Source organism: Lactuca virosa, chromosome 2 (genome assembly GCF_052849685.1).
Source record: "Lactuca virosa cultivar CGN04683 chromosome 2, Lactuca_virosa_CGN04683_v6, whole genome shotgun sequence".
NCBI classification, from domain to species: Eukaryota; Viridiplantae; Streptophyta; class Magnoliopsida; order Asterales; family Asteraceae; genus Lactuca; species Lactuca virosa.
Genome location: NC_136427.1, coordinates 258303319 through 258315694, shown reverse-complemented (window position 1 = coordinate 258315694; position 12376 = coordinate 258303319). Strand labels below are relative to the sequence as shown.

At 33.6% G+C, this 12376-nt stretch overlaps 2 protein-coding genes across 5 annotated transcripts; both read left to right on the top strand.

The window, feature by feature from the left end:
• Positions 1–1712: 1712 nt before the first annotated feature.
• LOC145160871 (ATPase GET3B-like) lies at positions 1713–6300 on the top strand. Of its 2 annotated transcripts, XM_079080238.1 has the most exons (12): positions 1713–2034; positions 2330–2541; positions 2649–2711; positions 2801–2911; positions 3570–3644; positions 3743–3811; positions 3917–3982; positions 5237–5311; positions 5433–5531; positions 5612–5746; positions 5829–5996; positions 6081–6300. In XM_079080238.1, exons 1-11 carry the CDS (start codon positions 1845–1847, stop codon positions 5964–5966), a joined length of 1233 nt encoding a protein of 410 aa, XP_078936364.1. In that variant the 5' UTR covers positions 1713–1844; the 3' UTR covers positions 5967–5996; positions 6081–6300. The 2 variants fall into 2 exon arrangements, with proteins under 2 accessions (XP_078936364.1, XP_078936363.1); XM_079080237.1 differs by having other exon boundaries at positions 5829–6300.
• Positions 6301–7654: 1354 nt separating this feature from the next.
• SEX4 (dual specificity protein phosphatase (DsPTP1) family protein) lies at positions 7655–11148 on the top strand. Of its 3 annotated transcripts, XM_079080239.1 has the most exons (14): positions 7655–7901; positions 7987–8059; positions 8149–8193; positions 8936–9035; positions 9156–9232; positions 9307–9383; positions 9476–9556; positions 9845–9977; positions 10077–10136; positions 10214–10270; positions 10359–10454; positions 10577–10636; positions 10714–10821; positions 10911–11148. In XM_079080239.1, exons 1-14 carry the CDS (start codon positions 7876–7878, stop codon positions 11034–11036), a joined length of 1119 nt encoding a protein of 372 aa, XP_078936365.1. In that variant the 5' UTR covers positions 7655–7875; the 3' UTR covers positions 11037–11148. The 3 variants fall into 3 exon arrangements, with proteins under 3 accessions (XP_078936365.1, XP_078936368.1, XP_078936367.1); XM_079080242.1 differs by lacking the exons at positions 7655–7901; positions 7987–8059; positions 8149–8193 and having other exon boundaries at positions 8936–9052; XM_079080241.1 differs by lacking the exons at positions 7655–7901; positions 7987–8059; positions 8149–8193 and having other exon boundaries at positions 9034–9052; positions 9169–9232.
• The last annotated feature ends 1228 nt before the right edge of the window (positions 11149–12376 follow it).

The window sequence follows — 12376 nt, the reverse complement described above, 5'->3', positions numbered from 1 at the left end:
CATTTTTCATATATCTACACCATAAGCTTGTCGATGTCTGGTTTGGATCGACTAACTTCAAGTATAATATGGTTTTTTTTTCAAAACAAAAAAGGATGAACCGATTTCGGCTCTATCCTTTCATCTGCAATTTTATTCATGTGGGACTGGTTATTTTTCTAGTTGAACCCAATTTTCTCTTGAACCATCCCGCTTAAACTTGGTTAGTGAACCATGTGAGTTTCTATTCTAGACTCGCCACTGTTGGTACATACTGAAAAAACCAACACTTTTTTTAGACGAGGGAAAACTTCAAGAAGTCATGTATGCATATATCATATTGCATAATATGATTATTGAAGATGAAAGAAGAGCGATATGTGCGTATGCCGAATATGAAACCATCCTGAGACACAACCAATATAAATTGGTGGCGATGAGTACATAGATATGAGAGTAGAGATACGTAGCACTGCTACAATTCACAATCTTCACATGGACTTGGTGGAACCCATTTATAGGATTCAACACATTGATTTCAATGTGGATCCCCCGGATGACTCGGAGGACAAGTTCTCAGATGAAGATTCCATGTAGTAAGTTTCAGTTATTTTATTTGTGAACTTTTTTTTTAAAAGTTTTCTGTTTTTTTTCATTTTTAAAGTTATTTTAACTTTACTATGTATTTGTTTTATTTGAACCAACGAAATTTAGTGTTTTTATTTAAATTAAATTGTTAAAAAAACACATAAGGCTAAGGGGTATGGTCACCAGCAACCCACTATAAAAACGCTGCCACATTATTTATCTTTTTATTTTTTCTAATTTGATATTTTTGTCCAACTCCAATCAAAAAAACGGTCAAAAGCTTCAGCCAATCATCTTTGTCATCTTCCTCCGGTCTCCAGCACCACGTCACAACCAACCAACCAAAGTCAGGAGCGGTGTTCACACATGGGTTGGCTAGCCAGGTTGGACCTCACATGTCTTTTATTACCCATACTGAAAGTAGGCCTGACAATCGTGTCGTGTTCGGGTTGGCGGGTCGCGGGTTGGCAGGTCAAATACACCAACCCAAACACGATCCATTTAACTGTACGGGTCACGGGTTGGCGGGTCACAGGTTAGCGGGTTTGGAACATAAACCCATATATGAACCCATTTATTTATATGGGTTCACAGGTTGGCGAGTTCGTGGGTCAGATGTTCCAACTATATAGAATTCTACTCATGCGCCAACCAGTAATTAGAAGTCAATACTCAGTAGCAGGTTCTTCAATTTTGTTTGTGTCTTTGTGAGTACTAAGATTATTTAGGGCAAACGCCAAACGACATACGTATTGCACATGTCAAATGGTCAATGACATCCTATCCTAGACGTATAAACTGTATAATACTTAAGTCTTAATACATTTAAAAAAATATATAATTTTTTTTATTAAAATTCTAAACGGGTTGGCGGGTCAACCCGTATATTTTTTGAGAAACTAATATATGATCTGTTTAATAAACGGGTTGGCGGGTTGAAAACTCAACCCAAACCCGATTATTTCGTGTTGTGTCGCGGGTCATTTTGCGGGTCGTGTCGAGAATTGCCAGACACTGAAAGCTTATATGGCAAAGAAAGGATATTTTTTTCAGTTTTTGTGGTAAAAACAGCGACCACTTTCAAAATTACTCTAACGTAAAAATGTTAAATTCAGAATTATTGTGAAAATACCTATCGGGTCACTTCCAAGGCTCCAAGCGTCCAACCCTGCAAGGCTGCAAGTTATCTACCAGTGCATTCACTCTGCCAAATTCTCGTATAAAAACCATACCTACTTCAACTCCCTTCAAGATTTCCCACAAGAAACGAAGCAAAAATGGCAGCAACATCTTATTATGCGACTACTTCAATGTCTTCTTATCCTTCAACGAACCGCTTTGCATCGGTATCAAGAAGCGGGGTTATCTCTTATCCAACCCCTTTCAATCCATATAAACTCGACGCAATCTTCAGTTCTAGTCTTCTGTCCCTTTCTTCGAAAAGAAGACAACCAAGAAAACTGAAAGGTTCGTTTTAGTTGAGACCCATATGCGTCTGTCTTGCCAATTTCATCTGTTCTTTCGTTAATTTTGGTTTGGTTTTCCAATTTAAGGGTAATTTTGATTATTTTTTTTCGGGTATTATGTTTCGATGGTTTCGCATTTGTGTCAATTTTAAGATTATCTCCTCACTATCTCTGATGAGGGTTTTCGATCCTCTTGAAGCTGGATGAATCTTTGTAGTCTATAATTTATATGTGAATTGGAGTGGTTTCAGGCTAGTTACTAAAGTTAAAATGCGAACATCTTTGATTCATTGCAGTTAAATCAGCTGTAGCTCCTGTTGAAACCACAGCCGAGTTTGATGAAATGGTTTCTGGGACTCAAAGAAAGTATTACATGTTAGGCGGGAAAGGTGGTGTTGGTAAAACGAGTTGTGCGGCTTCACTTGCAGTAAAATTCGCAAATAATGGTCATCCAACTCTCGTAGTTTCAACAGATCCTGCACATTCTTTAAGTGATTCCTTCGCTCAGGCAATCCTTTGTTTTCTTCTGTTTCCAATTGTTTAATTAAAACAATCTGTTTAGTTGGTAAAAGTAAAACCACACATTTTGATTTTCTATTTATATGTGGTTTATAGGATCTGACTGGTGGGACACTTGTACCTGTTGAAGGACCCCTTTCTCCTCTCTTTGCCCTTGAGGTTTGATGAGAAAGTCATTCGCTTTGACATTTCTTCTTATTTCATATTGATTTTTATGCCTTTTATTGATAGTTGTAAACTTGTGGCAGATAAATCCTGAAAAAGCAAGAGAAGAGTTTCGTGATGTAAGCAAGAAGAATGGTGGAACTGGAGTCAAAGATTTCATGGATGGCATGGGTCTTGGAATGCTTGCTGACCAAGTAAAACACCTAACCAAATCTTTTTTAAGCTTCCATTGTTTAGTTAAGGATCAATTGCAAGAAATAGCAACACACTTTCTTTTATTTATCTATTATAGCATCTTACTTACACTTCTTTCTATTACAAATTTACAACAATGTATTTTTTTTCTTATTAAAGCATTATGCCTTCGAAAATCTATCTAGTTATTATTGTACTTTCATTTTTTTTTCATATCAGGACACTATACTTTGAAAGTTTATCCAATTATAAACAAATTAATGAAACTACATCGCTATTTCTTGTATCTTTTTTAGTATTTAATGTTTGTGTCCTTTGTTTTGAGGCTAGCAAAGGTACAGGGACGATATTGTTGACTAGATTTTATTGAATACAACATTTAGAAGGTTGTAAGCACTTGAGTATGCTTTGGGCAATTTTTAAACCATTCGACCTTTTTTTTTGTTTTGTTCTATAAGTTTTACCCATTAGAGCCATTAGCAACAAATTGACACATTTTCACATAAATAGGTTGAATTGTCATCTCTATTTTTGAGTTACATTGTCCTTGTCCTTTGTTTTGAGCCTCTTTTTGTGCATACTTCGTTTTGGAGTACTTATTTTTTCAAAGTATTTGATTATTTGTGTTATTTATTTTATGATTGTTGATCAACAAAGTTAGGAGAGCTGAAGCTTGGGGAGCTATTGGATACACCTCCTCCTGGTTTAGATGAAGCTATTGCTATTTCCAAGGTAATAATTAATATTAGGGTTTGTATATTTTGACTTTGTAGCAAATATGTTCTCCCTTTTTCTAAAATGTCTTGTTGATTTTGTAAATCTTTTGGCAGGTTATTCAGTTTCTTGAATCACAAGAATATAACATGTTTACACGTATAGTTTTTGATACTGCACCCACGGTAAGGAAGACAATTGTACTTTTTAATTTTTTAATTATTATTATTATTATTATTATTTTTTTGTGTTGAGGGTAATTTTCTGAACATAATAAGATGTGGTAACAGGGTCATACTCTTCGGCTTTTGTCATTGCCTGATTTTTTGGATGCATCAATTGGAAAAATATTGAAGGTAAAGTTCTTAACTTAGAAAATCTGGATTTTCTATCATATCACTGCAAGTCACTTGTATGTTTAGTAATTATAAGATCTTTTAATAGAGAATTGGACAACTTGAAAGATTATGTCATGAAAACTGCAATGATTTCCATTACTGAAATGCTCTCAAGTTACAAGTATGGATTATATTTACTCTTTCTCATCACTGAAAGGATCCATGCCATTGACTTCATTTTACAAGATTCTGTTTTCTCCATATAATAATGCGTATTGTAGACATTTGATAAATAGTCAAACCACCCTCCTAAAACTATGTATTCAATCAAATGATGCAACTTTTGACTTGTTATATAAAGGCAATAGTTTGAATATTTGAATAAAGAAACCCAATGTAGCCATATCATTATATTAACTTATTTAAAACATACCTAGACTAGTTGCTATAGTTTAAAAAAGTGTCCCTCTTAAGTCATCTAAGTTAAAAGCATTTTCAATTTCTTCGGTCAGTCTTGTCAACATTTTAGTTTAATAGAACAATACTAAACCATTTGCACAATATATTCGTTAAAAATCAACAACATACAACAATATTGTTTTGCTCTTTTAACTCTCAAAATTTCAAGAAAGTAGTTGCAACTTTTATAGCTCATCCTGAAAAAGGAAATTGTTGTAATTTTATTATGATATTAGAAATTTAGAATGCTCATTCTTGTTTTTACTTTATACTATCCACTTCTTTACTTCAAAATCTGTAGCTTTTATACTTTCATACATGGGCGGAGCCACCATAGAAACAGGGTAGGCCCAGGCCCACCCTCTTTTTTTTTTTTTTTTTTTTTTTTTTGCTTTTAAAATATATTGTATTCCTCTTCTTCATTGGTAAAAGATAAAAAATGACCAGAACTTAATAATGAATTCAACTAGTGTTGTTGCCTCATTGGAGTTAAAATTACAAATATAGCAAATTTCTATAAATTTCAATCATAAAAAATAACATAATACAATTTATTTATGTAATTTTTTTCTCATGTTAAATTTGTTTAATTTTTTATCATTTGGCTAGCCTCTAATTGGTTTATATATATATATATATATGTATATATATATATATATATATATATATATATATATATGTGTGTGTGTGTGTGTGTGTGTGTTTAAATGAAACTTATGGGAACATCCTAAAAATTTTTTTGGCTTCGCCCCTGCTTTCATATAGTGTAACCTGGCAATAACTTTTATGTTTAATTTTGCATGTTACTTGCAGCTTAGACAAAAGATATCATCAGCTACTTCAGCCATCAAAAATGTATTTGGGCAAGAAGAAACTCGTCAAGATGCTGTAAGCACTATAAATATTAAATAATACAGTATAATAAGATTTGTAATGAAATGTATTTAAGTAGACTAGACTCTAGAGCAATGATAACTAGTCATTTTTCTGTTTTCTCTCTCTCATGTAGTCTGATAAACTAGAGAAACTACGTGAGAGAATGGTTAAAGTACGCGAGCTTTTTCGTGACACCAACTCAACAGAATTTGTTATAGTTACGATTCCAACGGTAATACCTTCTAGAAACATCTACAATTTTTTTTTCTTTCAATTTTAGTACAAGATATATATTTTATTTATTTATTTAAGGTGATGGCAATCAATGAGTCATCAAGACTGCGTGCTTCACTTACAAAGGAAAATGTTCCTGTTAAAAGACTTATTGTCAATCAAATTCTTCCCCCATCTGCTTCTGACTGCAAGTTTTGTGCTATGAAAAGGAAGGTAAGATATTTTTCTCATATTCTCTTTAATATTATAATTTCGTGTAATTTAATATTGTAAATATATATATTTGATATTTCAGGACCAGACACGTGCAATTGACATGATCAGAAGTGATCCAGAGCTGTCTAGTTTGCTTCTGGTACAGGCACCTCTTGTTGATGTAGAAATTAGAGGCGTCCCAGCTCTTCAATTCTTAGGGGACATGATTTGGAAATGAAACTACATCAAGCCTCATCAGCATGATAAGGTAAATTTGGTGGGGCCCATCCTCATCCCTAATTCTTATCATATCATGTAAATTGTAAGTCATGGCAACAACTGACTGCTACAGAGACCCTTTGGTGAGTCTTGTGGAAGATGAGTTTTAAGTCACATTTTTGGTTACAAGGCAAGACACACATATATAGAAAAGGAAGAATTAGCGACTATGGCGTTTTTTTTCAAAGTATTAAATACACTGAAACGGTGGTAAATAGTATATTTAGACTGAAATTTACTCTACTAAATTGCTCTTGTTACATATTTGATGTATATTTATTTTTGTACTCACATTAGGTTCTTTAGTATGCGTATTGACCAATTTCATCTTCCTTCCATGTGCTTAACCCGGCTTGCTTTGATTAGTTTAACCTGTTGGCCGGATAGTCTTTTTGTGGAGATAGTGGTCTAAAGTTACCCCAAAGGGTGCGTGTTAATATCACTATGCAAGAAACCTTTGGAATATGGAATATTAAATCAATCAATTTTGTTATAAACAAGACGATAGCTTTTTTTACACATGTTACTATGTTACCATATGTGCGATATCTACAAATGAGCTTTTTTGTTAGTTAAATCGGTAAAATAGATTGGTATGAGAAATGTGAAATTCTAGATTTTGTTTCTAAAAGAGTTGTTGAGGGGAGATGGTACATTTAAAACATATATCAAAGGTGAATGAGACACTCTAGCTATCTAATGTGTGGCTCCAACAAATTTTTTATACGATATCTATGTGGTAACATGCTAGGTGATTCTAATGTCATTTGTCATTTTTGGTGTATTTGGTATTTATATGTATACGAAGGGGATCAAAGTGTGTTTTGAAGCAAGTTCAATGGAGCAGAATGCACACTTATATAAAGTGAGTTTGATGGCGAATATTTTGTTGTATGTGATATTCCATTTTTTTTGGCTCTCACGGATTGGATAACCATTCATAATACGATTCCAATTAGTGTTTTCTTTCTTGTGCCTTAGAAACAAAAAGTAATTTGTTATTAGATAATCATATGAAAATATTTGTTGAACCGGTGCAAATAGTTTTCAAAGAAAGTGAAATCACGATATGATAATTATCCAAGCAAATTCGTTCTTTTCATCATCAACACATCCTAAATCACCATTTTCCCCAACATAACATAGAAAAACAGTTGTATTGAAGGCTATGTATTAAACTGTCAAAAGTTTGTTAGTCTAACATTCTCGTTACACTCGCTATATATAACATTATATATACATGCACAAGGGAAAAACAATAGATACCATCATAAGGAAAATGATTATTGGTACTATTTGTTATTACCACAACTCCATGTTGTCATCAAAGTTCGCTACAATAGGAGTTAGTTGGTGTGTGAAAGATGGTGCAGAAACAGTCCTTTAAAAAAAAAAAAACTAGCCGGAAAACCTTTGTTAGGAAAGTTTCTTTCCAAAAGAAAGAAAGAAAATGATTACTGATAAAGAACGACCCAAATAAATTAGAGTTTTAAGTTTTAACTTTCAAAATTATCAAAATGTTTATATTTCAGATCTAACGAGTTAAACTTTGTATCAACCTAAATTAATTTATGTCGACTCAACTTTTTATTCACTAAAATTTCCTAAGGTTTTCGTATCATGTTGGATGAAGGACCAGTTCGATTTTGACATGACACGTGAAACACGTGTGTATCGGTGAATAAGAGAGGGAAAGTGAATGGCATTTCGGAGAATCTTTGAAAAGGCGACCCCTTTTTGGTACCAGGAATCCAACCTCTATAAAATCTAAAAAGCATATACTCAACAGTATCGTTCTCTCTCCTCCAAGTGAACTGAAAGAATCTCTCATCACATTCAGTTGTTTATGATTCATACGTGATAAGAAGATGAATTGCCTTACAAATCTTTCAAGGTTCGTTTCAATTTCTCATTTTCCTCGAGGTTTTGCTAAATTTGTGTTGAATTCACCATGATCGATTGAGTTTTAATTCTACCAGATCGTATTCAGCTTTGCCTTTACGTAGCTTCAAATGTAAAGCTTCAATTTATCCGAGCTTTGTCAATATGAAGGTAAACTCGTTGATCCAGTTGCGAGCATTATGTGTGTATATATGTGTTTCAAAGCGTGTGATTTGGTGTGTGTGTTTCGTCATGAGCAGGGATTGGTGAACGCTATTGATCTTCGAGGAAGTTGTTTAGTAAAGGTAATTAATTTGATTGCGTATTTTTTTGTTCAATTTGTGCGTTTATTGTTTATGTTGAATCTTGTGGAAAGTTAAGGACTGCCTCTGACTTGACTGCTTTAGTGAGCCTTGAAAAAATTAACATCTCCCACTTGATTGTGATTTTGAACTCTTAGTCTCTTATAACATCTCATCTTTCTAATATTGATCCAACATCTGTTGCAGAGTTGGATTTTTGTTCTGTAGAGGGATGTTTCTATATGCTAAATTTTTTGTGTGATATGCTTTCGATGATTATGAATTTCTAAACCACTGATTCTGTTTTCCCTGTCATACCATCGCATTGATCATTAAGGAAATATTATGCCACTCTAAGCTGCAATTATCTGCTAGAATTTGATATCCTGCTGCATGCTTCTCAGGAACATAAAGATGTTATGAATAAGATTGGATCAAAGTTACCACCAAATTATGCGTTTTCCTTTTCTAACAAGAGTGTTGTAATAAGAGAGAATGTGCATTAATTCACATTTGTTCTAATTGTGGCTAGTATGGTTGTATTTTTTGGTGGCTGCCATAGATTGTCCCTATAAATTACCAAGACTTGTAATTTCTATGGACCACATTGCATAAGAGTAATTTCATACACACAATAACTTAATTACTTATTCACAAATTTAGTTTTCTAGTGAAAACATGGTGATCATCATGTGTCATATACTATGTTTCTCTCATGTGTCATATACTATGTTTGATTGTGTAGGCAACTTCTAGTCCTACACCCAGTACCAACATAGATGGTGCCAAAGAAGAGGAGAAATCTGATGTTTACAGTACAAACATGACAGAAGCAATGGGTGCTGGTGAGTATACTGATTATGTAAGTTTTATATCCAAACTCAATACCAAGTGGCCTTTGCCCTTTGGTCCAGTGGTATCTGTGGATTTTTATAATGCCTAGGTTGCTAATATATTAATTTCAGTTTTGACTTACAGGCATGAACTTGGAATGAATTACAACTTCATTCGTCCAGACTTAATTGTCGGGTCATGTCTACAGGTAATTTACACATTCAGACACCTGCAGATGTACTTTACACATTCAGAATTCTGACCTGTACTTTACACATTCAGACTCCTGCAGATGTTGACAAGCTTCGGAGTATTAAAGTCAAAACTGTATACTGCTTGCAGCAAGACTCAGATCTCGAGTATCCATAAAGACATTTAATCATTAATCCTTTAAACACAAAAGCAAAGAAATTAACAGCTTTCCCTGTTTTCCATCTAACCTGTTCACTAGATATTTTAGTGTGGACATCAATGCCATTCGTGAATATGCCAGCACATTCGATGACATTCAACACCTACGTGCTGAAATAAGGTAACTCCTATAAATCTGTTTGGCCTCTTATATTTCCATGTGTTCTAAGCTTAATGTGTTAGGGGATTTTCTTTTAACCCCATTAAGTCCTGTAAGGGCAAAGTGGCTGAACCAATAATGATTGTATACATACGGTCTGTTTTTCTAGATTGAATAAACTGTCTAAATGAAAATAAATCATTTTACCCTTGCATTACAAAAACAAATTAAGTCAAAAGGAAACAGCCATGTATAGCTGTCTAGATTAAATGGGTAACCACTAACCACAAATATTATATTATGGAGCAGAGATTTTGATGCCACTGATTTGCGGTTGCGTCTTCCTGCTGTGGTGAGCAAATTGTACAAAGCTGTTAGTCAAAATGGTGGAGTAACTTACATACATTGCACAGCTGGACTTGGAAGAGCTCCTGCAACTGCTGTATGCTGAAATATCTTATCTTAAGTTACATTTATGCCCTTTTACTTGCTTTTGCATTACGTATAAATTATAATGATGTGGTTTCTACTCATATGATAGTTGGCATACATGTTCTGGGTTCAAGGGTATAAGCTAAATGATGCACTCAGTCTACTCCTGGTAATTTATGACTGATAATTTTCATTTTGTTGTGAACTTTTATGCTTATGCAAGTCACTCTTCTCCTTTCTGTGCAGAGTAAACGTAAATGTTTCCCAAATGTGGATGCTATAAAAAGTGCAACTGCTGACATTGTGAGAAGTTCTTCAATCATATGCTTTGTGAGTTCGTAAATAAGCATATACAAATGTGAAGCTAAGTGAATATATATTTTGTTTAAAGCTTACAGGCCTGAAAACAAGATCAGTCACGCTGACATGGAACGGTGATAATTGTTCTTCAGTAGAAATAGCTGGACTTGATGTTGGATGGGGTCAGGTAAGTCATAAATTGTCAGATATTGTAAATTTTTTCAACATATATATATATATATATATATATATATATATATATATATATATATATATATATATATTGATGGATTTATCGTTTCATTGCAGAGAATTCCATTAAAATATGAGGAGAAAAATGGTTCATGGATCCTTCACAGAGATTTGCTTGTAATTCTCTAGCTCCTTTCTTAATTATACATATTTGGATGCCTAAAAATGACGTATATGCCCTTATGATTGAATAGGAGGGTCGTTATGAGTACAAGTACATAGTTGATGGTGAATGGATGACCAATAAATATGAATCTATTACTCCTGTTAACAAGGATGGCCATGTCAACAACTATATCCAGGTATATATGGTTTATGTTTATGTTTATAATAAACCAATAAAATACTGATAGCTTCATTACTAGTTCAATTATTTTTACTACTGGTGCAGGTAGTGGGTAATGATCCAGAGAGTGTAGAACTATGGACAAGATTGGGTGATGATGATTTTGATCTAACGGCCAGTGAGCGAGAGATGATAAAGAGGTTTTTGGATGAGTATCCACATGATGAGTAACCAACAGTATATCCACATCTAGCATTGTGAATCACTTCATGGTTTGTTTACTTGATTTTGTATAATCACATGTATATATAAGATTGCTATATCATATGTTTGCTTTGTTGCATTGGTGGTCCTTAAAGAATAGTTTCATTACACTTTTGGTCCCTGAGTGGGACGGCATTAAAAAGAGTCTTTCAAGTCCAGGCAGGGACCAAAAGTGTAACGAAACTATTTAGGGCATTAATGCCCAAGATTAAATACATTTTATATACGGGCTAATGAACACATATTTTCTGATTAAATATGTTTATATACGGGTTAATGAACACATATTATCTAGATTAATGGTAGTAGTTAGCAACCTCTGACATATAAAGATTATGAGAATATGTTTCAACTCCGGTGAAATTTTAAGCGAGTGGTATATGAGCCTCAACCAAAACTATATGGTTTAAGCTATCTGTTTATATAAGATTTTTTTTCCCAAGAGTCCGGTTCTTCTAAAAAGACTGTTGTATGATATTAGTTTCTTTCAAGAAGTGATTTTTTCCCAACATCTAGCGCATATAATCAACGATGTTTGATGTAAAACAGTCAGATGTAGGCAAGTTTGTGGTATTAGTGGAAGAGCTTTGGACTAGGGTACCCATACACGAACTTCTATTGGACTTGGGAACATGGTCCATGCATGACAAGACTGTTAACTAAATTGTTTTGAATTGGGCTCCATGCGTACAACTTCGGATTCTATTAGTGGTTTTGTTGTGACCAAAAAGCACCGTGCTACATTACGAAGATACTTTAAATATACAAGAACCAAGGGAAAAATAAAATAAAATAAAAGAATAAACACATTTGCAAAGACTGAGTAGCTAACCTTCAAGTTACGGAAATGTTCTTTGAGTCATGACATGTTGTTAGTTAGAAGCTCATTACTTAAAATACATAAATTACTCGGTCAACTAATAGAGCTAGGTTCAAATGTGGATTGACATTTATTGTGTGGTCGTGTGTACAATGCTATTCTGTGAGAATGACAAAGAAAATAAGTTTTTTGATAATATGAATACGTTCAATCTTACATAACTATTGTCATTAACACGAATTCTCACTAATTAAATCGTCTATGAGGTTATTATAGACTTTTTATTATTATTCTCATTCTGTCAGAATGTTTATTGAGTCGTATTCTGTCAGAATGAAAATGAGTGAAAAACGATGTTTGAGAACAAAAATGAATAAGAATTATTGAGAATGCATGAAAATGACGATATTTTTGTAAGGTTTAACGTATTCGCATTACTAAACAACTTATTTTCTTAGTAATTCTCATAGAATAGCACTGTCCACAC